The 24,274-nt window shown below is 36.6% G+C and overlaps 1 protein-coding gene across 3 annotated transcripts in view; it reads right to left on the bottom strand.

The window, feature by feature from the left end:
• The window catches only part of stab1 (stabilin 1), a 142,397-nt gene extending 118,569 nt beyond the window's left edge, over positions 1 to 23,828 (bottom strand). For 2 of the 3 annotated variants that reach the window (XM_041783712.1, XM_041783713.1), the window contains exons 1-12: positions 23,261 to 23,828; positions 15,460 to 15,587; positions 15,247 to 15,362; positions 13,175 to 13,260; positions 12,512 to 12,581; positions 11,085 to 11,180; positions 9,247 to 9,360; positions 7,538 to 7,725; positions 7,231 to 7,367; positions 5,507 to 5,637; positions 3,618 to 3,694; positions 1,551 to 1,673 (exon numbers count right to left, since the gene is read on the bottom strand). In XM_041783712.1, the coding sequence (XP_041639646.1) occupies positions 1,551 to 1,673; positions 3,618 to 3,694; positions 5,507 to 5,637; positions 7,231 to 7,367; positions 7,538 to 7,725; positions 9,247 to 9,360; positions 11,085 to 11,180; positions 12,512 to 12,581; positions 13,175 to 13,260; positions 15,247 to 15,362; positions 15,460 to 15,587; positions 23,261 to 23,317 (1,323 nt within the window). In that variant the 5' untranslated portion in view covers positions 23,318 to 23,828. Of the gene's footprint in view, positions 1 to 1,550; positions 1,674 to 2,177; positions 2,258 to 3,617; positions 3,695 to 5,506; positions 5,638 to 7,230; positions 7,368 to 7,537; positions 7,726 to 9,246; positions 9,361 to 11,084; positions 11,181 to 12,511; positions 12,582 to 13,174; positions 13,261 to 15,246; positions 15,363 to 15,459; positions 15,588 to 23,260 lie in introns of those variants that run through there. The other variant, XM_041783714.1, reaches the window with a different exon arrangement.
• Between the last annotated feature and the right edge of the window lie 446 nt (positions 23,829 to 24,274).

Below are 24,274 nucleotides of genomic sequence, written 5' to 3'. Positions count from 1 at the left end.
TTAAGAAGAAACACGTTTAAATCATAGCGGTATTAATAAAGTTTCTATCAGTCTGATAGCATCAGGTTTTATCAACCTTCACACTGAATAATTATGATAACTAATAATTTGGTAATATAGATTTGCAGGTAGAAAGAGCCCGCATGTTTTTTGATATCAAAACAAAGTTGCAATGATGTTAAAAACGTCTCCACTCTGTTTAAACAACATCTAGATTTAATAGAAAAGTGAAAAGACGACTAGATGTAATTTTCATGTCGTTGTAAAGACGTCGCTGTATGGTCATACTATTAATGACTATTATTGGGCTAAAATTGGTCTAAATCAGGTGGACAGAATAATTTAATAATTTTCTACGACTATCTTTTGTCTTAATTCAAGGTTATGACAGACCGAATGTAGAAAAAATCCTCTAAATGATGTCGGTTTTTTGGGGGAAAGGGAAGATTTATATCTGATTCTGTTGATTTTATGAGCTTTTAACATGTTTGATGTTTGAAGGTGAATCAGAAAACAAATCAAATATAAATTCTATACTGATTCACTCTTTATTATTAATTTACTTAAATAAATTCTCAATATTTCACTGTAAATGCTTATTTCAAACACTTTAAAATCCCAGCCCATCAGTTCATGAGCCTTTAAAACTTCTGATGTTTACTGCAGGTTTCTCTTCATGCAGGTGTTTTCTGATCCCTGTAAATGCCGACATCTGTTAATTTATGGAGACACAATCAGCTGTTTCTGCCTGCTGACAGCTGGTTGATGATGAGCTGATTGATGATCAGCCGGCACCGTCATCATAAACTGACGTCGCTTCAAGTGACGCTGCAGAGGTAAGGATGTCCCACGGACCGTTATTCGTCGGTCTTATGGCTTCAGTCTTCCCTGTCGATTCCTTGGTCTCTCCATGAGTCTTTGGTGGGCGGAACTAAGACTCAAGGAAAAGACTCAAGCCAAAGACTCAAGCCTTATTATAAGAGAAGTGAGACACACCCATTGTATCAAGTTCAGATCAGTAAGAGTCAGCTATTTTTGTAAAACTACTGAAAAATATGCCTTTAACTCTGAGTTGTCACATTCTCCCACATACACAGCAAATCTTGTTTAAGTCTCTAGAGTTTGTTTTTTATTTGGTCAGAAAGAAAAAAATGTTTAGCCCATTTGACTTCAGGTTTTTAAGATCTACCCAGAACAAAGAACATGAGCTTAAATGATAACTGCTGAACAGATGCCGTAATTCAAAACAAGAGGCAAGCAGTAGAGGCAGGCGGAGAAGAGCAGGCCCTCTCTACTCAACTTGGAAATGTTTGGTGTAATCATACAGTTAAGGGGGTTGGGGGATGATACATTAAAGAGACATGATATACAAGTCATGTCTTTCATGGTGAACAAGAAGTGTCCTGTTACAACAAAAAAAAAAAAAAGGATTTCTCTGGCTTTGAAATATGTTAAAGGTAAATCTCAAGGCATACAGCCTTCTTTCATGTCATTAATACCTAATTTGAGCAAGTATTATTGAGCTGTGGAGTTTATAGATAGAGTATTACCTTGTTGCCTTTGCTCCTGAGCCTGGCTCCTCCATACAAATTGAAGTCTTGTCCCTCCAGATCTCTATAGAGGTGCTGCCCTAGAATGATGTGGTTTGTACACACCTGCCCTTCGGTAACACCCTGCAGCAAGAAATATGAGCACATTGCAATAGAAGAATTCAGTCAGTTTCTACTTCCTCTATACTCTTACTCTTGTTACTGTACAAGATTTCAAAAGGTTTTTTGTTTGCAATCACAGCTGAAAAGGCAAGAAGCTCCGTTACCACTCTGAGATCTGCACTCTTTTTATTTCTGATATCTTATATCCAAAAGTCAAAACAAGAAAAGGGAATATATCTACTAACTATGGCAGAGTGGAACTGATAAAAGCTACATCTATTTGAAATTAGATAACAAAATACAGAGTAATCATGAAGTAAATGCTATAAATTTAATATAATAGCAAATAGTAAAATTTTGTGTAAAGTGTTTAATATACATATTCCATTTGAGATGCAATGTTTATATTTTGGTGCCTTACCCTCGGAAAACGTTTCCTCGAAGGACAAGTTATTTCTTTTGGATTTTAAGTGCTGCGGGTAAGAAAGCAATTACTAGGAGGTGGTTGAAACCTGAAATACCCACCGTAGATGATTGGATTGACATCATTTACGATATTTTCAAGATGGAAAGGATTACTTTCACCCTCAGACTGCAACAGGAAGCTTTTATGAAAAGATGGGAAAGGTGGAAAATGTTTATTACTTCAGTGCGACCATCATTTGTTGTGTGTGAGCTGTGGTGTCCACTTTCCTTTCTTTATTTTTATTCTTATAATTAGTTTGATTTCTTGAATTTGATCACTTTTATTGTGATTCCCTCTGCCAAGGTTTTTTTTTGAAGAATAACACCCCAACAGGTATGTTCTGCAGCATTTGGTTTACATCATGTTCTTATTAAGTTACCTATTTTGTCTATTTTTGGTTTCTTATTTTGTATTTGGCAAAAGTCCAGTGAGTTTCTTTTGATATGAAACTAATTGTGCAAGATTTTTGTATCTCACAAACAGATGGCAGTGAGTGTGATATAAAGAGATCTGTTTGTATGTGTGGACTAAAAATTACAATAAAAAGAGAACTCAAAGAAAAAAAAAAAAATAACAGCAAATAGTATAAAAAGTTCCAAATGACTAAGATCAGATGCAGAGAGCAATAGATAAAGTTGGTGTAAAAGGGAACACCCACAAAATGTCACATCTGCTTCACGCTGAGGGGAAAACAAACAGTCAGGCCCTATGCTGGAGAGTTGCTGGTTTGCCCTCTGCTCTACAAATAGATTTTAAATCAGAAACTTTTATTTAAGTCACATATTTCACTAAACAAAAAAACAGACCTGTGGTTTGAAAATGTGTTGAGGGTAAAAAAAAGTATTTTTTTCCAATATACCATGCACTGTTTTTTATTGTGTCTGATGATCCTAAAAGAAGAAATTATACATTAGAACACCCCTAAAATAATAATAAATAGTATTTTGGTCATTTCAACTGATAACAACATAAAAAGACAGACTTTATAAATTCCCCAAGGTAAAGTTTAGCTTTTACACTCCACACACAAATAGGCTGGGCACAAAGAGGTCTGCCTTGCACTTGGGGCTTCGTCCCTTGCTCTGGGGCACCTTGGCTTTACTCAGGAACTGAGCTGGCAACTCAAGACTTGGTCCAACCAGAACTTGAACCAGCAGCCTTCTAAATTCTCAAACCAAGTTCTTATAAACTGAGCCACTGCTGCAAAATAATCCAAGCTTGAGATGTTTTTTGTTTTTTTTTCATTAAAAGAGCAAAGACTGTGTTCCCTTGTTTTGGGTTTTTTAAGTTTAAACTGTGCAACAATCTACTTACAAAGAGAACACATTTTAATTTACTTGCATCTTTTTGAAAATGATTATCAAAATACTGATTCAACAAAGCTGATATACATTTCATAAATCCACAGAAGAACATATCTAGGAGGTTAGTGTGCTATTGTGCTGATGAGAGATTTAGAGATCATTTAGTTTGATGTGAGGTGAAATGAGGTGACCTACCGTGAGAGGTGTTTTCAGTATCGGGAGGAAAACAGTGAGTGGTCCGTTGTGACGCAGCAGCAGTGAACAGTCTTGCCCTGAAACACACAAATATGTTTTTTTCCAGTAATAAACAAAACAGCAAGCATTTAACAATCAAAAACAACAACGAAGGATGGTCAAAAATATTAGGTATTTTATTTAAACTATTTTGAAAAACAACTATGCACCTGAGAATTGGTTTAAAAGGATCTGATTGCTTATATAATACAGCATATTCTAACAGTAACCTTGTCCCTGTGACATCACACTAACATTAAAAATCTCTAGAGCTGTTGCCATGCTGTACTTTTATATTTACGGTTTATTCGTCATATAAACATCAGGGTTTATTAGGGCTGAATGATTTGGGAAAATAATATAATTGTGTTTTTTTCCCCCCAGTGTTGCAATTGTGATTTAATATGCAATTATTTACAAGTTCCTAATCTTGTGTATTTTCAAAAAATACAAGCAAACATCATTCTACACAGGGCTGAATGATTTTTGAAAAGATGCCATATGAACTGTTGTGTTTAGGGGAATTATCATTTTTATGTCATTCTCATTTTCGATAAGAAATACATACACAAAAAAATGAGGAATGTATGATTTTTTTGACACTTGAATGTTTGCATGTGTAGAGCACATCTCTGCAGCTAAAAAATTGTATTAAACTGATATTTTGTTAAATAAATATTGCACCTTCTGCAATCTGAAAATTGCAGTAGGGCATATTGCATTTTGATCTAAATTTTAGCTAACTCCCCAGCCTTAATCCCATTCCAATTTAAAGCTACTACAAAAGATACAAGTACTTAAAATCAAGAGAGAAATCAGATCACATTTTATGTTAAAATCAAGTTTATGAGCCCATTAGCTGTCATCAGGTTGAGGCTAACGTTAACCTTCATCCATTTCCCATAAATCAAGTGATATGACAGAAAAGGCTTTTAATAATCTTGAATATTAACAATCCTTTAAGGATATATTCATTAAAAACTAAGGTAAAACTACCTGAATGCATTTATACTTACACCTTAACATTTATCATGCAGGTCTTCAAGCATCTCTGTCACTTTCATCTTACTGCAACTTTTGGTCAAACAAAAGTTTTTGATGTTAGCTGACCAGGAGAACCTTTTGGAGGTAACTCTTTTAGTTTCACATTAGCTAGTTACAATTACAGTGTTTGCAGTCAAAAGTACAAAACACTGGTCGTCTACATTGTGGATATAAGCCTCAGTTCAGTTTCTGCTTCATTTTTTCTTCCTTTTTAAGATACAAATTCATAAGACCAACTGTGGATGAGAAAAAGGGGTATTAAACTGCATCAATGATAAAGTGCTGTGTGAATAATGGTGGAGCTTGAGCCTGTACAGTTAATGTTAAGTTGTTTTGCAAGTACAACTAGCAAGTCTTACTTGAGGCTGTGGCTGAATGCTTACATTAGCTTAAATGGTCATTCAGGTTTTTCAACATGAAATGCGTCTAAGCTCTCCCAGGATTTTCAGCATCTTCTGTCTCTGTAGTGACTTTAACTGGAGAAGGATCAAATAAAACCGTTGTCAGAATTCTAATGTTTATGAGCCCAAAGGCCTGCACTATAGCAGTATGACATGATAATAATATCTGAGCCTCCCACCCTAAGTGTGATGTCACAACAACACGACCAGTGTGGTAATGTGGTCTATTAACAGAAATTCCCTTCATGCCTAATAATGCCTTCAAAAGAATTACATTTTTTATCACATTTGTGGGAAATTGTCATCGTACACTGTTCGGTATCAGTGATTTAAACAGCTGTACTGATACAGAGCAGTATACGATAATAATTTCCAAGAGTATTTCCCTTGCTTTGTTTTATTTACCTGAAAACAGAGATAAAGCTCCACCCAGACTTCCTGTCCATTTTCCTCTGGTATTCAGCTCGATCAGCCGATCCGCCAGGTTATCAAAACAACGTCGGCCATCACCAATCTGAACTGGATCACACACACACCTGAAAGAGGAGTTATGTGATGATACTGTAATTCTACAGTATTCTATTCCTAACTATCTTTTGTTCTTTCTGGTTTTTATTGATCTTTGCTGTCACTCTGTTCCTTGTAAAGCACTTTGGGCTACATGTCTTTTGTATGAAAGGTGCTATACAAATAAATAAAGTTGAGTTGAGTAATACACAGCACTGCAAGAGCACTAAAAAGAAATCCAACTCATACTTTGTAAGCCTCTAAAAAAGCACAATTTGCACAGGATTAGTATTACCTGTGGACCTCTGGTAATTCATAATAACCATGCAGGACGACTGTGTTTTTTAGTGTGTGTAAACTGACCATGTCTGTCATTTGCAGAGTAACAATTTCAGTGCAAACAGACCATATTTCAGCAAACACGTAGATTAGAGCCACAGGTATTACTAATCCTGTGTGAAGTGGCATCCTTGTAATCTGGCCCGGTAGATGTGTTTTTTTACTGTCCATGTTGCCTTTTCTGCTCCTTCTCTGATAAAAAAATAACGGAGGCGGCGTAAGACTTTATCAACAAACCTTTGATACATGTAAGTTATTGCAGTTCATCTAAGCTTTTGTACACAAAAGACTTTATTGTGCTTGATTTATTCATTTAAACTCTATCATCTAAACATGTGTATGCACACAGCTGCTCTCTTAATAGACAGTGCTTCTGCTCTGCCTTAACAGTCTCTCTTTACACGTGTCTTATCTAAAATCTCACACATTATACAGTTTTGAAATGTGTCGCTCGGCAGTCAGTGCTTAGGCTTCAACAGGAGTAACGTGAGTAGGGTTGTTGTTGGTGCGTAAAGATCCAAAATTAAAAGGGTGCAGAAAAACATCAAGAGCATCGATGGCAGAAAGCTTCTAGGAGATGGCAAAGGCAGTTCTTATTTAACACGAGACATCTCAATTCCCTTATACATTTAACAGGAGAGATGTTATGTGTAAAGGGAGAGCCAGGGGGAGCTTGAAGTTTAATGGTAATGGACAGCTTGCTACAGATTATAAAACATAAAATAAAAGGATGCAGCACTTTCCTGTTTTCCTTCAGAGATGTCTGAAACATTTGAAAAACATTTGAAACAGAAATTTGAATATATTAAAGACTTTGCTTGCTCCCTGCGAATGCACAACAAACACTGACAACACTGGTAATTCATAAATGATCAGAGGTCCACGGGTAATAGTAACCATGTGCGAATTGTTCTTAAGAAAATAAGTTTGAAGTTTTGTTTTACAAAATAAATTAGCAGACCATTTACTTCTCTAGATAAGAAACACTGTACATTTACTGTCCTGGATTATGTCTAAGAGAATCTCTCTTTTTTTTTTTTTTTTTTAAAAAGGCATAATAGTTTAATTTAACTTAAAGGCTTAGGGGTGGTAATAAAAAAAATATTCCCACTAAATGTATTTTTCTGTGCTACTGTGGAAAAATACAAATATTTATGCCATAGATTTGATATAAAGGTTTACTACTACTACTACTTAAAGGCTACTGAGACCACCCCCCCCCCAAAAAAAAAAAGTCCCAGTGCCCATCAGATCAGACAGTGAAACAAGCTTTTAAATTTTACCTAGGTTTTCCATCCAGTCCCGTTTGGCAGACAGCTGAGAGGTCACAGGGGTTTACTATGCAGGCATCCACCAGCTGACAACCAAACTGAGCACTGCCACCTATAGGAGACATGCCAGACATGCACTCGCAGCTGGACTGAGAGTTAAAACAGAGTACATTGAAAAAATCAGTCAGGATTCAGTATTGGCTTTTATTTACTTTTTTTTCTCAGTGTTGTTTTATTGTCAGGATGATTATTCTAGTTGTGGTTGTAGTTAAGAACAATCCTTGTGAACACTGATCTTGACCTAAATCTGTGTTCTAACCTTGTTGGGTCCTTTAAAGACACAGATGGTAGAGTTGATGGGACATCCTCCGTTGTTCTCAGAGCAGGGGTTTTTGGGTACACAGACCTTTCCGTCACCCTGGTAGTCTGGATTACAGGCACAGCTGACTTTAGACCCCTGAGCAGAGCACTGGGCGTTGACATCACAGTCTCTCCCTGAGCAGATGCCTTAACAGGAAAATGAAGATCTCACTCAGTACACACAAGAACCTTTGATTTGTTCTTCCCAAAAATCATAACATTAAAACAGATTTGTGGGACTCTACTTTTGGCTTTAGTCCTTGACTACTTTTACAGCATTACTATTTCTTGTCCAGATTCTAATTCTGTTTCTAAATAGCAAAACTTAGACTCCCTTCTACTTTCAAGGTGGAAATATTCCTATCATATTTGCTTAAGCACAGGTATGATGACTGCAACACATCCTGCTTCAGTGACACAGGACTGGCAGAGTCAGTGTGGAGGCAGAGGGGATGTCAACACAGCAGCAGACACAACGATGACAGAAAGTTTCAAACACAAGCTGATAAATTGTTGATGTGGGACTGACACTGCAAAGAGACAAATGTGCCTGTAAAACTAGTCATTCACAGATAAATTCTACAGTATCTTAAAAATGTATGTTAACAGGGTTGCTACAATGATAAAATTTGGAGATTTATCATCATAAAATGATATGATGTCCAACAATGTAGTTTGGCAAATGAGAGTATATCAGAAAAAGTTTTGCTTATTTATGTTTTGTTGTCCATCACCCTGTTGGAGATCAATTTCATTATAGCCATAAAGGTGTTAAGGTATAGCCTAGTGATGAAGAAAAAACATCAGGTTTGTTTAAAAAAAGAGCAATGCAATAAAGATAGGCAAATACATATGTACAATAAAAGTGTTTTTTTTTCTCCTAAGAGAAACTGAAGTGGAGAGTGGTACAAATCTTACACTACTAAAGGCAGTGCTTCTCAAAGTGTGGGCCAGGACCCCCTGGTGGGCCCAGAAGCCACTACAGGTGGGCCACAACAGGGCATGAGCAATACAAAAAAACCCATTAACATAATGTTTTAAATGATCATAAAATACTTGACTACATGTTCATACGAGTCATAGAGTGAGATTGTGCTTACATATCACCTTTCAAATCATTCATCTTGTCAGATATAGAGAAGCAGTGTCATGGTTCAACTGGTGTTGATTTAACCAGTCCCAATCTGATAAATATTTCACTATGCCACTCGCTTCTTGATTGTAAGAATTTGTCACTGCCTACAGATATGTTAAAACTGCTGGGAAAGGTTTTCAGAGCCACATAGTACATTTGAAGAGATGAGATGAATATTCAAAAAGAAATATAGGTGACTTGACTTGATCAAAACAAACAAGGTAGCTTGTTATTGTAATTTGTGACTCCAAAAATAAAATAACATGAGAGAAAAGGTCATTTTGTTGTCTACACAATAAAGAGTTGATACTGCCCTTTTAGGATATTGAAGATTGCTGATCTTACCTTAAATTTGACACATACTGTTTCACATTCATCACACTAAAAAAGCAACACCAGCCTCATCTGTGCTCCAAGCCTTTTCCTAAAACGAGCAATCTGACATATATCATACAGATGGACGATTTAATCCCTATCCCAAAGTAAATTAGATGTAAAAAGAAAAATCTGAGGTGACCATTTTGTTACTTTACTTGTACATCTTCCCTGTGGTGTTCTCCTGTGTCCAGGCAAGCATTCGCAGTAGGCGCTGTCTCCCACTCCTTTACAGTACGAGTATGGGCTGCAGTTATTGCAACTGTTACTCACTGCAGGCAACACAGAGAAAACATCAGCTCACAGTGAGAAATAGTACACATCATACAAACAAACAGTAAAAACAATACATTCAATGCATCCTCCTGTTTTACATTTTGACACCCAGATGACAAGAGCAGAGCAGGGTAGCAAATGTACACCATTTTTGCTACAGTTTTGTTTACTTTTTCTTTGATCAGACACAAATGTACAATATTATTTGGAATGTTTTAAAGTACTATTTTATCATCATACTATGAGTGCTCATTAGCACATTTCCAAAATGTTTTGGAATGGAAAAACAATAAAATATTCTATTCTATAATCTAGAGGTAAAAATAAAAAGTATGATGAAAAAAGACACTATAACATCAGTAAGATGAAGAAAAAGTACTTGTTTTTTTAGGTTGAGAAACAGATAAGGCTGTGGTTAAGTGGTTGGGTTGGCTGCAGAGCTCAACAATTTGTTAATAACATGCAATTGTGTTTATACTTCACAGTATTGCAATTTTTGATTGTAACTGTAATATAATACATAAACGGTATCATGAGTACTTGTATAGTTATCGACAAAATGCATGCAATTATAGTTTTGAAGTGTGCATCTCTCAACCCAAAACATACTAATATCAAGTTGAATTAAAAAAAATACAAAACCTGAATATTTAAGTGCAAAAGTGCAATAATGGCTCTACTGTACACTTAAAGGCCTTTTTGCAGGTATTTTTGTAAATCATTCAACTACTAATTGATACAGAAACAATTGCAGCCTTTTATGTGATGATGCAATTGCACAGCTTGACTGCAATTGCTATTAGACTATTTGTGCAGCACTACTTGGCTGACTTTTAACACAAAGGCTGGGGTTCAACCCTCAGTAGTCCCATGTTGAAGCGTCCTCGGGAAAGACACTGATAGTCAAATTGCTTCCATGGATGCATCAGTGATGCATGAACATGTATGTGCCAGGTTAGCTGTTGCTGATACATAGCAGCCTTTGAACGTGGTGTGAATAGATGAAAGTGACTGAGGTGCAAATACATTTTGAGTAGTCACATGATGGGGCGCTGTTGAGCATGCCTGCTTAGTAGACATCTCTACCATGACTCCTGCAAAATTTGACTAAATAATCATATACTGAACCTCTTAACAACTCAAAACTGGACAAAAGACTCGCTGAGATACTTGTGAATCCTTAAAATGGCATATCGGACCCCTAAAAAACAAAAAGATTTCAGGACAACGAGAAACACTGCCTCAAACTCAATGGCTAATTCAGGACCAGATGCCAATGCTAATGCTGAAAGTTTGGAATCACAAGCAAAAAGCTGTTGGTGCCATCAAAGCCTCTATTGACTTCTTTTGGGAGGAAAACCGGGTGGCAATAGCTCCTCTGCAGTCGCACTAAGCACATATGGAAAAAGAATTACGGATATGGAAGAAGAACTAAATGAGTAGTCACATGACTTTAAAAGAGCTGCAAAAATTGAAGTCCAGTCCAGTCAGTTAAACCACATGATATTTTCATGTTTCATAGAATGTCATATTTTTAATACCAGTATTATTATTATTGAAACTTCAGTATTTTGTTTATTACATGCCACATTCTTATAAATGTGCTGCATTGTTATTTGTCTTCTTTGGAGCAAGGAACCTTATACGCATTTTATTTGTAGTTACATACCCTGGTTGCTGTAATTTATGTTATTTCTGAAAAAACGAAGTCCACTCTTACCTGACTCACAGCGTGTCCCACTGTATGGCGGCTGACACAAACACTGTCCATCACCATCTGGACCTTTATTACATACTCCATTCACACAGTCACACACTGTAGAGACAAACACAGAAGACTTTAATACAACTGCAGAGTATTCCTGCAGCTCTTAAAGAACAGACTTTCAAAGTGGAACAATTTTACTTTTTGCCATTCTTTTAACCCTCTGGCATCACTTTAATTTACTACCCTTTAAAGCCATTAAGGACAAAAATGTCCACTTCCAAAAAACTGCTATAAAAACTTAACAGATTAATATTTTTCTGCTTTTTATTTGCATAAATGTCTTAAACAACTTTAGCTGTGCTCAAAACTACCAAACATTCAATCATTTTGAGGATTTTAACCCTTTAAATGCTAATTGGATTTTTAAAGATTAAAAAATGTGGTTTGAATGGAAGTTGATTAAGAGATTTATGCAAAAAGGCAGAAAAAATATTAATCGGTTGAGTTTTTATAGCAGTTTTTTGGAAGTGGACATTTTTGTCCTTAATGACTTTAAAGAGTAGTAAATTTGTTTCACAGTCTTCCCCTGACCTATTAGCACAATTGATATTTGAATTAAAAAAATTTGCCTAGAAAAAAACTTTGTTGCAAAAAAAATAGACCATATGCACTAACACAGCCAAAATGGTGAGCAGCGAAAGAGGAAAAATTTGCCCAAATGGACAAAAATGTCCCTAGTGATGCCTGAGGGTTAAGAGCACTGATCTCATAGGAAGATGGAAAGCTTTACAGCTCCCCAAAAGTGAAGCCAAAACATTTGGAGCTCCCACTGCTGATGGTTTCAGTAGAGATCATAAGTGCTGCATACATTATGTGAACAGAAGCACATGGGTCAAACTACAAAATCAAAATATACAAGAAATCAACATAGTTTCTGTCATTATAGCAATTGATTTTGTGCTGCTGACCCATGCCATAAAAAACACTTATCTTGAGAATTTTAGTTTTAGTTATTTGATGCTATAAAAAGAGGTAAAGGACATGATTTACATAATTTCTGCTTAATGATGTTCCTGAGTGCTCAGAATTAACAGAGCAAGAGTAAATGTAATCTGAAAGTCCATGGACTCTCCACTACTGTTTCTACTACTGTGGATTGTACTGTCCAGAGGGATCTTTGCCATTTTATTGGAAAATTTAATCCAAGTTTTGGTCAGCAAAACAGAATACCACAGCTTCACCAGTCATTTTTAACAGCGCATACCAAAACTTCAAAAGCCCAATATAATCGTGCCATGAAGAGGGGCTTTGGCTTCATTTTTGTACAGTACAGCAGGACATGGTAAGGCATAATCTATCGTTGTATATAATTAATGGATGTACAAAGTCTTACACGTGTCCACATTTTAACCAGTATCTGAAGATGTTAAAGTGCCTACCTTTATCACAGTTTTCCCCATAAGCATTTGGATTCTTACACTCTTGGCATGCAAAACCTGAAAAGCCATCCTAAAGATAGAAATAGAGATAAGTAACATTTGTCAAATAGAGAAAAGACCCCTAAAACTACTATCAGTCAGATACTATCATATACTATGTTGTTATCTGCACAACAAAGAGTTGATAATCAGGCTGAAGAAAGTTATTTGTTTGGAGATTTATCTAAGCCATTATCTCCTATGAATGCAAGAATAATATTGATTTCTTAACTCTAACATATTTATATTTACAGGTATCAGTGTAACAGATATCAGCAAACATCCAATATTGTGTATCCTGTATCAAAAAAGAAGTGGAAAATACTTTGCATATCTGTTTCAAGAGACAAGTGACAAGTGAAAGGAATGGGTCAAGTACGTTGTCTTAATAGTGAAAAATGTATTGAAATTTCTATAGTAGGCAGGCGTTCACTTGCACCTCAATAACTAAAAACAAGAAAAATCCAACATTGGATGCCTAAAAATCCTATTTTGTTCAAGTGGTATTTAGGCAGGTATTAGTACTGCTGAATTTTTACCAGCATTGTATAAAACTTTAAAATTCTGGTAAGGTGACAACCCTAAAAAGATACTCAAGCTTAGACAGACAATATGAATACCAACATCACAGATGCAGGTCCCGTTGCCGATGTCTCCACCCTGACAGGTTCCATGAAAGTTGCATGTTTTTCCTGACCAGCTGGGACAAGCTACAAACACATACAGAAAACAGAAACACGAGTGAGCTGAGGTCATCATACATCTGTTTGGATGACAGTACAATGTAAGCTATCTTGCAGGTTAATGTGTCATTTGTCCTATTTAACATGTGGAGGCAAAGGAGAAGAAGTGAGGAGAATGGAGGATGCACAAACAAACAGAAGGGCACTAGATATAAAGTATTGAAGAACTGACTGACAACAACAGATGATACACTTTATCCAAGAACAACACTGGTGATTTTTAAAATAATCCTAAATCTGTAAAATCAACACTGTGTGTGAGCAGTTAATGTACAGTTTTCATAGCAGAGTAGTGGTCTTAGATGTAGAATGCAATTACTTTTCTACAACAAAATGTCCTAAGTACATTAAAAAGACACTCAATTTTTATGTGATCATAGCTGGACTTCTAAAACGATATCCATTCAGGTTCTTAAATTCTTGCGAAAATTTGGGGGTTGCCAACAAGTAACTGGTAAGATAAAGAGTTTTAATTATTCAAATAAATGAACTAAAATAGAAACAGTCTACCCAAACAAACACAGGCTACACTAAAATGTAGTAATGTAAGTCACCATTAATGATTTTTCAACATTTCATAAAACCGTTAGGTTTTATAATGACTAGCAGCTGCCATAACCCAAACAGAACCATATTTACTCAAAACCGCTAATCAGCAACCGTTAACGCCTACGCACTTGTAGCTTCTTCATGTCCTAGCGGTTAGCGAGTTACACGTTCGGCGGTTTCAGGGGCTTCAAATCTTCCTTAACTCACATTTCAATCTCGCATTATGACTGTATTTCATCAATAAAAATATAACAAAAACAGGTCGGAATGACATTTAAGCAGCTTACAGCGACCTATTTGTTGGAGAAGTCATTAACTACGGACATTCAATCAGCTAACGGCGTCCTATTCCTTATAGTCCTTCCCAAGCTAGTTAGCCCCTAGTCTTATCCCAGAACATAACTTACTTCGTATCCTAAACGAGTTAGCTACAGATAAACAACATAAAAAAGATTATCTGAAGGCTTAATATGATATTTAAGTCAAATGCATAGGCTAAAATGCCAATTTATCTTACCTGTGATGGTCAATTGCTGTTGTTCGGGGTGTACTAGCCATATCGTTAATTGATTGGTTAAAAGAGTGACACCCAACGTAAACGGCCAATCAGAGGGGGAGAAGAATATTAAATTCCCGCCTACTTGATAAATGACCTCTAAAATGTGAAAACTTCAGTTGTTAACCTTAACTCAATATAGATAAAAAATATTATTTATACCTTAAATTTTTAAAAAGAGGGCATATATGCCAACATTTGTAAGAGCAGCATATCTAACATCTTTCCTACTTTTAATCATTTGTAATATGTTTATTGAACAAAAGTATTGCTTACGTTTTTATTTCCTGTCAAAGACTTAGAGAAAGTTTATCTTACTTTAAAGATGCTGAAATATTTTGTCCACTCCTAAACAATGGTCCAATTATATTCAGTTTTACAAGAACAGAAACACAAAATAGATAAGGAACAAATGCATGTAAATAACAACAGGGATTTTTTTTTTATCATTAAGCCTTTCAAATATCAATGGTTCCTTTTTTGTTGTGTTTTTTGTAACACTGTCTTTTTTGTATGTTCTTGTAAAATTATGATAGTTTGTTATCACCTTATCAATTTTTCTCAGTGTATGAAATACGCTGTGTTAATACAGTTGACTTGCCTTGACTTATAGATGAACAGAAAAATTAGATCATTCATAGTAAAATAATGACCTCTGGAAAAATGTGGATGGCTACAGCTGAAGAAAAAAATGAAAAAAAAAAAATGCAGGAAATATATATGCAGCACACTGCATTAAGGATGAAGCTCTGTTGCCTGATAGTGGAAAATTATGTAGCAGCAAATCATCACATTTGTTTGTACACAGCCATAATTTAGATGTAATCTGTGGTCTGTTTGTGTCTTACGTAGACATAGGGGTCCCCAGTGGTCTTGACAGCATACAGGCTGCATGAAACTCTTTGCACATTCATGCCGACATCCAGGCAGCTCGAGAGGTCTGCTGCCAATATGCACCACATAACTGCAACATCCATTTAACATTTTACAATTCAAACCCACTGATTAGTGCATTTATAACACAAACATCTGTGAATGAAGAAGAAGAACCTGGTTCCTACCTGCAGTTGGTGGTGCGAACCTTGCTGAAGCCATGTGGGCAGCTGCTGGTGGTGACAGCAGCACAGGATGTGCAGATGCTGTAGGCATCTATCCTCTGTGCAATATCACAGCGACCAGGGGGAACAGTCTGAGGAAGTACAGGGAATATGGTAGTGATGCACTGTTGATGAGATGGCTAGGAAATTAAACTTTTTTATGAATGACAGGAGCCAGCTCCTGTTTGAGAGTCATTTTTCTTTGTGAGCAGATTTCATACAGATTTCATTACATGTGCAGCTGACTTCTGTGGAATCTGTGTTTATTGCCATCCACTGCTTTTAGTCACAGCTTTTTGTATAGGAATGATAGCAAGAAATTAAAGAAGTAATATTAGGTATTTACATTAGCCATATTATAAGATCTGTATAGATATAACCACTATTACTTGGTTTTTATTATCCAACTTTGACCACAAATGTTGCAGTCTTTAATTTTTTGGACTTCTCATGATAACTTCAATTTTGGTACTTTTCAGAGATCTGATGACCTTATTCTCATGGTAAAATCAGCTTTGTTACCTCAGGAAATAAGGAGATGAAGTAAAACAAAACATATTGATGTTCATCTGCTAAGTCCCTCTCTGCATCATAGACCTTTCACTACAATCCATTTTTCTGTTTGCACACTTTTGAAATATAATGAAAAGGCCCACAGTGACCCCATTTTGGTTTACAGACCCACCAGCTAAGAACCACTGCTTGACAGTCTATCCAGAATGCTGCTGCACAACTACGTACGCACCAGTACTCAGAATCTTCCACGCCCAGGCCTCAGAGTATTTGTCATACCAATGATGCATTTCAAGACTTGAAGTGATAAGGTTTTTGAGGCCTAAGCACCAAATCTTTAGAGTTCTCTACCCATGTCGATACTGTATTCTGTGCAGTCTTTTTGTTAACTTATGGTCAGACAGGATCATAATTTATGTTTTATTGTGCCAATTTTTGTGCCTGGTCATTGGAAGATTTATTATATTGTCCTATAACCACCTGTCAAGCTCAACAGCATCTCTTTTGTCCTTTCCACCACTAGTAATACGCCTGAAGACTACTGGTGGTTTTCAGGCCCTTGGGACATCCACAGCACGACCAGAGGCTTATGGCAAACCTACTACCTGCACAGATTAGTCTAACTCACCTCATTCACCCCTGACTCTGCCTTGACAGTGTGAACTTTTATTTTTACAAGAGGTTATTTTACCATGCCCCTGGAAATATGCAAGGACATCCAGAGCATGACCAGGATGGTGGCAATCCTCTTTCCAAATCTACACCTTACATCAATCTCAGATTTTTGTCCAAACATTCCTAAAAGTTCTGCACAGTTCTGTATTTTTCCCAGCAATCTTTGATTCCTGATACATGTTTAGTTCTACATAGGAATTAGAGATATTAATAGGAGTAGTCGAAAGTGATTTAATCTCTGAGACTGAATGGTGGTAGTTTGGAAAACAGTGGTATCAATGTGCTATTTCACTGTGTTTTGTTCAGGTTTAAAAAGGCTATAATTCATGTTTAACTTTTTAATGTTCAAATGATGAAGGAGTCCAAAAGGACTGCTCTATGGCTTAGAGAGGAGTAATATACTGTATGAGTTCTACAGACTTTAAGCCAGTAATGTCAGCAGATTCTTCACACATTCACTAATATATCAAAGATTATTTAAAAGTTAAGATCCAACTCAGTTAACAAGGTTGTAATACACTCATAAGACATGTGATGTCAGATTGTGACATCTGCAGTCACATGATGGGGCTGTTTGAGAATCTGAACAGACACTTCCTTAAATGCACCTATAACATTATTTACTGAATTAAGTCTCTAAGCCAATGCTTGATTAGACATCATCGTATTTATGTTTGTTTCTTCGGTCACTGTATTTTAGCTTCATAAAATTTAAACTGTATGTGTTTTTATATTTTAAGCTTTTAAATTCCTTAAGAGCCCATGTTTTCCTTTTACCCACCATTTATTTTGATGGAGCGTTTTCACTCAGAAAGAGGTGGGGCTGTCATTTTCAAGGCAAAGGACCCAGATGCATTGATCTTATCAACTGACTGTGATTGTTTTTGTAAAACTCTATTAAATGATTGGTAAATGCTAAAATAGAAATGTGAGTAAACAAACCAAAACAACCAGTAAATCCTCTGTTTATTTCATTTCATTGTAGTCACCCTGCTATTATTGGCATGAATTCTGCATTTTCCTGTCAAATCACGCACCAATTTAATAATTTGCTATGGAGTTTTTAATGAAAACATTGTTATGATGGTGTGACCGTTATGTACTTGTTCCTGTTGTTAAATCATAAGTTTTTATAAATGTTGCACTGGTCATATCCTATCATTTCTATAAGTTGGCCCTCTAGCAGTGAGGATAAAAGGGTAATGTAGCCCTCTTGGGGGCCAAAGAATATCTGGTTTTAAAGTCTACACAGAAATGTGGATGATAAAATGCTGTTAGACCAAGAGAATACACCATACACTTAAAGTGCAGTGACTTTAATGAATAATCACATTGACAACATGACACAGTAACGTTTCATTCTGATCTTTGTGGTCTGTGGTTTTATCAGGTGATGGCTGGTGTTATTTCAGTACAGCTGAGCAGCAGCTGATGGAACGATCCAATCCCTCTCTGAATCCTTACACGCATCTATGGGGTGTACATGTAGAGGTACTACAGGTCAAAACTATGAATTGCACAGTAGGATGTTACAGTGTTAATTTCATTGACTAAAACTATGACTAAAAATGTTCGTCGACAGCATTTTTTTCCATGAGAAAAACTAGACTAAGACTAACAAAAATTGATCTGTGATGACTGAAACTGACAAAAACTGAGTTTAGTTTTCGTAAAGATGACGAAAACTAGACTAATATGCAATGCATCTGTAGCTATTCGCCTCTCAGGGACCCCAGGTTTGGCAGACTGCATAGAACATACTACCATGACTTGCTACCTGATTTAGGCAAGAAAATAAATGCTTGGACTAAAAGGAAAGACTAGAATGTGAGGAATCTTTATGGACTAAAACTAGACTAAAATGTTTTTGAGTTTTCGTTGACTAAAACTAGACTAAAACTAAAAAGGGTAGAAATAACTAAAATGTGATTAAAACTAAAAGACATTTGATCTAAAGACTGAGACTAAAATTAAAAATATCAGCCAAAATTAACACTGGGATGTTAGCTTGACAGGCGGAATCTTGAATATAATCAAGGTAAATAATACCTAGTAGACATAGAAGTGTTAGAACTGTGGTTGTGAAGGTACTAATTAGCTCAAAGTACAACTGTGACTAATAACAGTAATACTTATTTGAATAGCTGAAGATGTTTGCGTTGTTTTTCAGTCAGATCTGTTATACAGTGTTATGGTAGTTCAGTCATTCAAAGTCACTTTGGATTTGATATTTAGTATCTTTGATTTATTAACCTGACACAATTGTGGATTACACTGTAAAGGTTCTAGTATGTTTTTGTTTGTTCGTTTATTTATTTTGTCATGTTTGTTTTTGTCTGAACAATTTTGGTGTTGTTTTTAACAATTTACTTGGGATGTATGACATTGGATTTTTGCAGATTTCCAATATGCCAATATTAACAAATTCATTTTAGCTGATACAGATACGTTTACTGATATATAAATGTAATGTAGTCTGGCTTTTCCATATTTTGTTTTGTTGTGGTACAAAACGAGGAGAGGAGTCGGGGCGTAACAGAGAGAAAGACAGCGAATTGTAGCGAGAATACTCACAATGCTGGGAGGAATAGAGGAATATTCACTCTCTGCCATGACTTCCACATGTAGCGAAGCCAATACTTTGCCTCACTGTGTCTCCACCCCACTGGGGAGGGAGTAAGCAGATTAGCATTTTGGGTAAGCAAATTAGATTTTGGGAGTGATCCAGATCACCGTCTGGATCCAGGAATGTTTTTTAAAGGATTCTTCACTATTGGGAGATAGGGTTGATGGCGGAGGTCTGCGCTCTCTGAGTGCTTTTCTAGATTTGTTACAGCCAGCTAAACTGTCCTGACTAGGTAGTGATAAAATCACATTCAGATGACAGTTTGTCTCTTCTTACATTTCTTGGCGCCTCTATCCCACTACCCTCAATAAAATCAATCAAGAACTCAATAGTTAAATATTACCTAAAGATATGGGCCCAATTTAGTATGTATTTTGGTATTCCTAGTTTCTCTCTCCTAGCCTCATTGCACAGAATCATCTTTTCAGTCCTTTCAGGACTCACAAGAAGGGTATTGCCATTTCAATGATGTATTCATTGGTAGTACCATGGCATCATTTAAACAAGTGAAAATTTTAGTCTTCCAAAAATAAAACTTTCTTAGGTATCCAAGCAAGACATTTTTCATTTTCTCAGTTATCTGGCTCTCCAGTGCAAACAGAATCATTGCTGATGTAGTCCTTTCTTTAGATCCACTGAGGAAAAAAAATTGGCTCTACATGGCGTGGTGCTGGATCTCAGGCGGGCCCCACAGATAAGCTGAGATCAGCATGGGAGGAAGACTCAGGTCTTTACCTGTCAGAGGACACTTGGACTGCCAAACTCAAACTGGTTCACTCTACCTCTTTATGTGCTCGTCACTGCTTAATTAAGTTTACAGTGGTTCACACAGCTCATATCTTAAAAGCAAAACTGTCCTCTATGCTCACTGAGATCAGCCTTTTATGTGCCAAATCTACATCTGCTGAAGCTTCTCTAATTCCTGGTCCTGCTCAAGTCTTGACAAATGTCAGAGAAATATCTTTCATACTCTATCTAAGGTATTTGATATTGAATTCAAACCAAAAGCTTTTATTCTTCTGTTTGGGTCACTGTAGGGGAGATGCAATCAACTGCAGAAAAGCAATGCACTTTATCCTTTGCTTCTCTTCTCTGAAGAGCAGTTCTACTTAGATGGAGGGATAGAGGTCATTTATGTCAGCTGTTGTAGGTCTGTTGGTCCTGCCTAAAACTCCACTTATATTTCTATGTAATATGTAAAGCAAATTTAAGCCAATACTTCATTCATTTTCTATACTGCATATCCCATTTGGGGTCTATCCCAGCGGTCATTTGACAGGGTAGACCCTGGACTGGTCGCCAGTGAACCGCAGGGCTGACTTGCAGAGCCTAACAATCAGGCCTACTCACATCTACAGCCAATTTAGAGTCACCAACTAACCTAACAAGCCCCTTTGGTGGTGGGAGGCAGCTGTAGTGCCCAGAAAGAATCCATTCATGTTTGGGGAGAACAGAAAGGCCCTGACTGGGAGGCAAACCAGGAACCTTCATGCTGTGAGGCAACAGTGCTAACCCTGCACCAAGCTAATACTCACAGCTGATATATTGGTTCTAAATATGCACAGAAATGTTCATATCCGCTGATACCAACATAATGCTGAAACAATTTTGCAGCATTCCCATGATTTACCACAAAAGCAACCTACAATAGATTTTTATTTATTGCCAAAAGTCTTGCACATAGGGTTCACAAATTTCAGTTACTTCACCAGCTAAAATATTCTGTTTTGCATCAGGAACTAAAAAGCCACACTAATATTATCTTCACTGCCAGATGGGCCAAATTGTTATAAATTGTAGGACACTCTCAACTAATTATAATGACAGGTTATTTGATAATAGGAAATTATATTTAGCTATCATTAATATAATAATATCATTTTTAATCATTATTATACTCATTTAAGTACCTGGGTGTTCATTTTAACAATAAGCTGGACTGGATTGATGACACCAACGCTCTGTATTTGAACAGCCAGAGCAGACTCCATCTGCTGAGGACACTTGGGTCCTTTGGAGTGCAGGGAGCTCTCCTGAGGACCTATGACTCTGTGGTGGCATCAACCATCATGTACAGCATACTCTGCAGGAGCAGCAGCCTCACAGCTGTGGGCAGAAAGAGACTTAACAAACTGGTAAAGAAGGGCAGTTCTGTCCTGAGCCTCCCCCCTCGATCATGTGGAGGTGGTGGGTATCAGGAGAATGACGACAAAGCTGTCATCTCTAATGGACGTCTCCCACACACTACATGGCACATTAGCAGCAGCGGGCAGCTCTTTCAGCGACAGCCTCCTTCATCTCTAGTGTTTCACAGAGAGGTACCATAGGGCCTTCCTTCCTGCTGCAGTCAGACTGTTCCACCAAGCCTGCTTCAGTAAACTGACTACAAACTCTCTCACTCCAAAAACTGTGAGAAAGTAGCACAGCTGTTGTTATATCTCAGAGCAACATTTTGTCTTCATTATACCCTGGTGCAATAATTAATTCATTACCACTTTCTTCCGATGTGCACTGTGTGCATTAAAGCTCACATGGCTTAGAAGAGGAATGCCAAACTTAAGGCCCGGGGGCCAAATCTGGCCTGTGGTACAGATATATTGATCATATCATATTTTTATTATAACTAGCCCACCTGTATGAGGTCTGCAGATCTCCTCCAGTATGAAAATGTAAAATTATCTTTGATTATTTAAAATATCCTTGTTAAGTCTCAACTAAAAATAATAAGATAATAAGGAATTAAATTGGATTTTCATTTCATATCTTCAATTTTGCATCTCACAATTTACAACTAACACATGATTTTGACTTTTGATTTCATGTTTTGAACTTTTAGGTTCACAATTTTAAATTTTGAATCGTATTTTGACCCTTATAACTCATTATTTTGAATTTCATCTCATGTTTTGAACTTTTCAACTCCTTACTTTGACTTTTAATCCCATATTTCGACTTTTGGACACACATTTTAAATTTTAACTCAGAGTTTGACCTTTAAAACTCAGGATTTCGTATTTTGTATAATGTTTTGACCTTTAAACACATGATTACGATTTTCTATTTTATATATTTGCCTTTTAAAAACATTACTTTCACTTTTTTCTTACCTTTTGAACTGAAACATTTGAATTTTTATCTTAGATTCTAAACCTTTAAACTTATAATTTTGACTTTTTAATCTCAAAATCATTTTTTCAATCAAATCAATCAAGTTTTTCCCCCTGATTTATTCACATTGAAATAAGGTTGACAGTTCATGGTTAAATGTTGACCCTGTTAGGCTCAAAGGTTAGACCTAAATTCAGAATCCAGCCCCCGCTGTGACTGAGTTTGACACCCCTGGCCTTGACTAAGGAAATGAAAGCTTATTTCATGTTTATAACCTAGTGTGCACTGTGTGCACAGTGTGTTGTGTGCTGCTATCCTCTTTGCTGTTGTAACACTACAAATTTCCCCATTGTGGGATAAATAAAGGATTATCTTATCTTATGATATATTACACCATCATTTATACTTTTGAACTCAGAAGCAAATAGTAATGCCTACTTTGGTGAAAAAAACCAAATCCAAGCTGATTTAAGCTTCCTTTTCAATGCAATGCACAAAGATTTACTGGTTATCTTAGTTTGTTTAACCTACATTTCTATTTTTATTTCTATTTCAAATGTATTTATTAATGCATATAAAAGAGTTCTAAAGAACCAGTCAATTACATTTCTAATTTCTTGCACATGACTGAACATATCCTAGAAATCAAAGATTATTATGGAAAAATTTCTAGCAGACTTTGTCATGTTTTCTTTATGTTATAATTTAGCAGAATTTGTAAGTGACTTGGTGGCCACAATAACTGAGGAGAGGAGCCCCATGTGGTCCCCAGGTCTCCAGTTACCCACCTCTGTTCCATATGAAAAGGTATCAGAGTCTGATAGAGAGTGTGAGCTGTGTTACCTGTTGTTGCAGTGAAGTTTGCAGGCAGAGCAGCAGCAGGAGAGGCAGAAGCCACATGGTTCAAAGTGTCACATCCAGAGAGGGAAAAATAAATCCACCAACCCAGCGCCCTCCTCAGTAGGAAAAAAACAAAAAATCAGATGATAAAGTAGAAGAATGTTGGATCTTCACGTCAGCTTTGTCTGCTCACATCTAGCATACACCTAAAAAACAACCTGTTCTTTAACAGGAAAAACACACCAACAACAACATCCTGAGAGTGGGAAAAACTATTAGAGAACAATAGAGATGAAATCCAGTGATTATACTTGTAGAAGAACTAAAAGCAACTTGCTGTCAACAGACGCAAAAACTCTGGAAATAAAAATGCCCTCAAGTTGTAAAAAATAAAAACTACAGGGAAAATTCCAGCAGTGCTGGTATCATCAGCACTGTTTGTTTACTTTTTTCAGCATGAAGGCAGGAATCCTTATAATATAGGAGCTAAAAACAGATTAAACTAAGAAATTAGCTCCCTGCTCAGTGTCCCGCGAGGCACAGAGCAGTAAGAGAGGCTGGAGCTGCTCTAGGCGTCACGTCTTTTCCTCTCTAATCTAGGAAGAGAGGAAAAAAAACAGAAACTGGCACAAAAGGAACCTCCCATCAGAGGTCATCTCCTCCTACAGCTTCCCTGGTAACAGCAGAAACACTAGAGGTAACGGTACAACTCAAGTTTAGTTGGATGAGCTATAGTTGTCTATGGGGCAGGATTAAAAACATAAAAGGCTGAATGGACACAGAACCAGCTTGCAGAGGGTTTCTGCAACATTAAAGGCAGTTTATATGGCAGTGAATGCTTTTTCACAACCAGAAGCACATCACAGAGGCCTTTGTTTAGTTTTAATCATTTCGAGAACAACTGGAAGGGCTCAACTTTTCAACTTACTTCACTGGAAGGTCACTGTGGAGGACACAATTAGGCTGCAATAGCGAGAGTTTTATCATGTTTATGTAATAAGGGAACATCCAAGACAG

The sequence above is a fragment of the Cheilinus undulatus genome, linkage group 3 (genome assembly GCF_018320785.1).
Source record: "Cheilinus undulatus linkage group 3, ASM1832078v1, whole genome shotgun sequence".
Classification (NCBI taxonomy): Eukaryota; Metazoa; Chordata; class Actinopteri; order Labriformes; family Labridae; genus Cheilinus; species Cheilinus undulatus.
The sequence above is the reverse complement of the archived record's forward strand: the minus strand, read 5'-3'. Positions and strand labels throughout refer to the sequence as shown.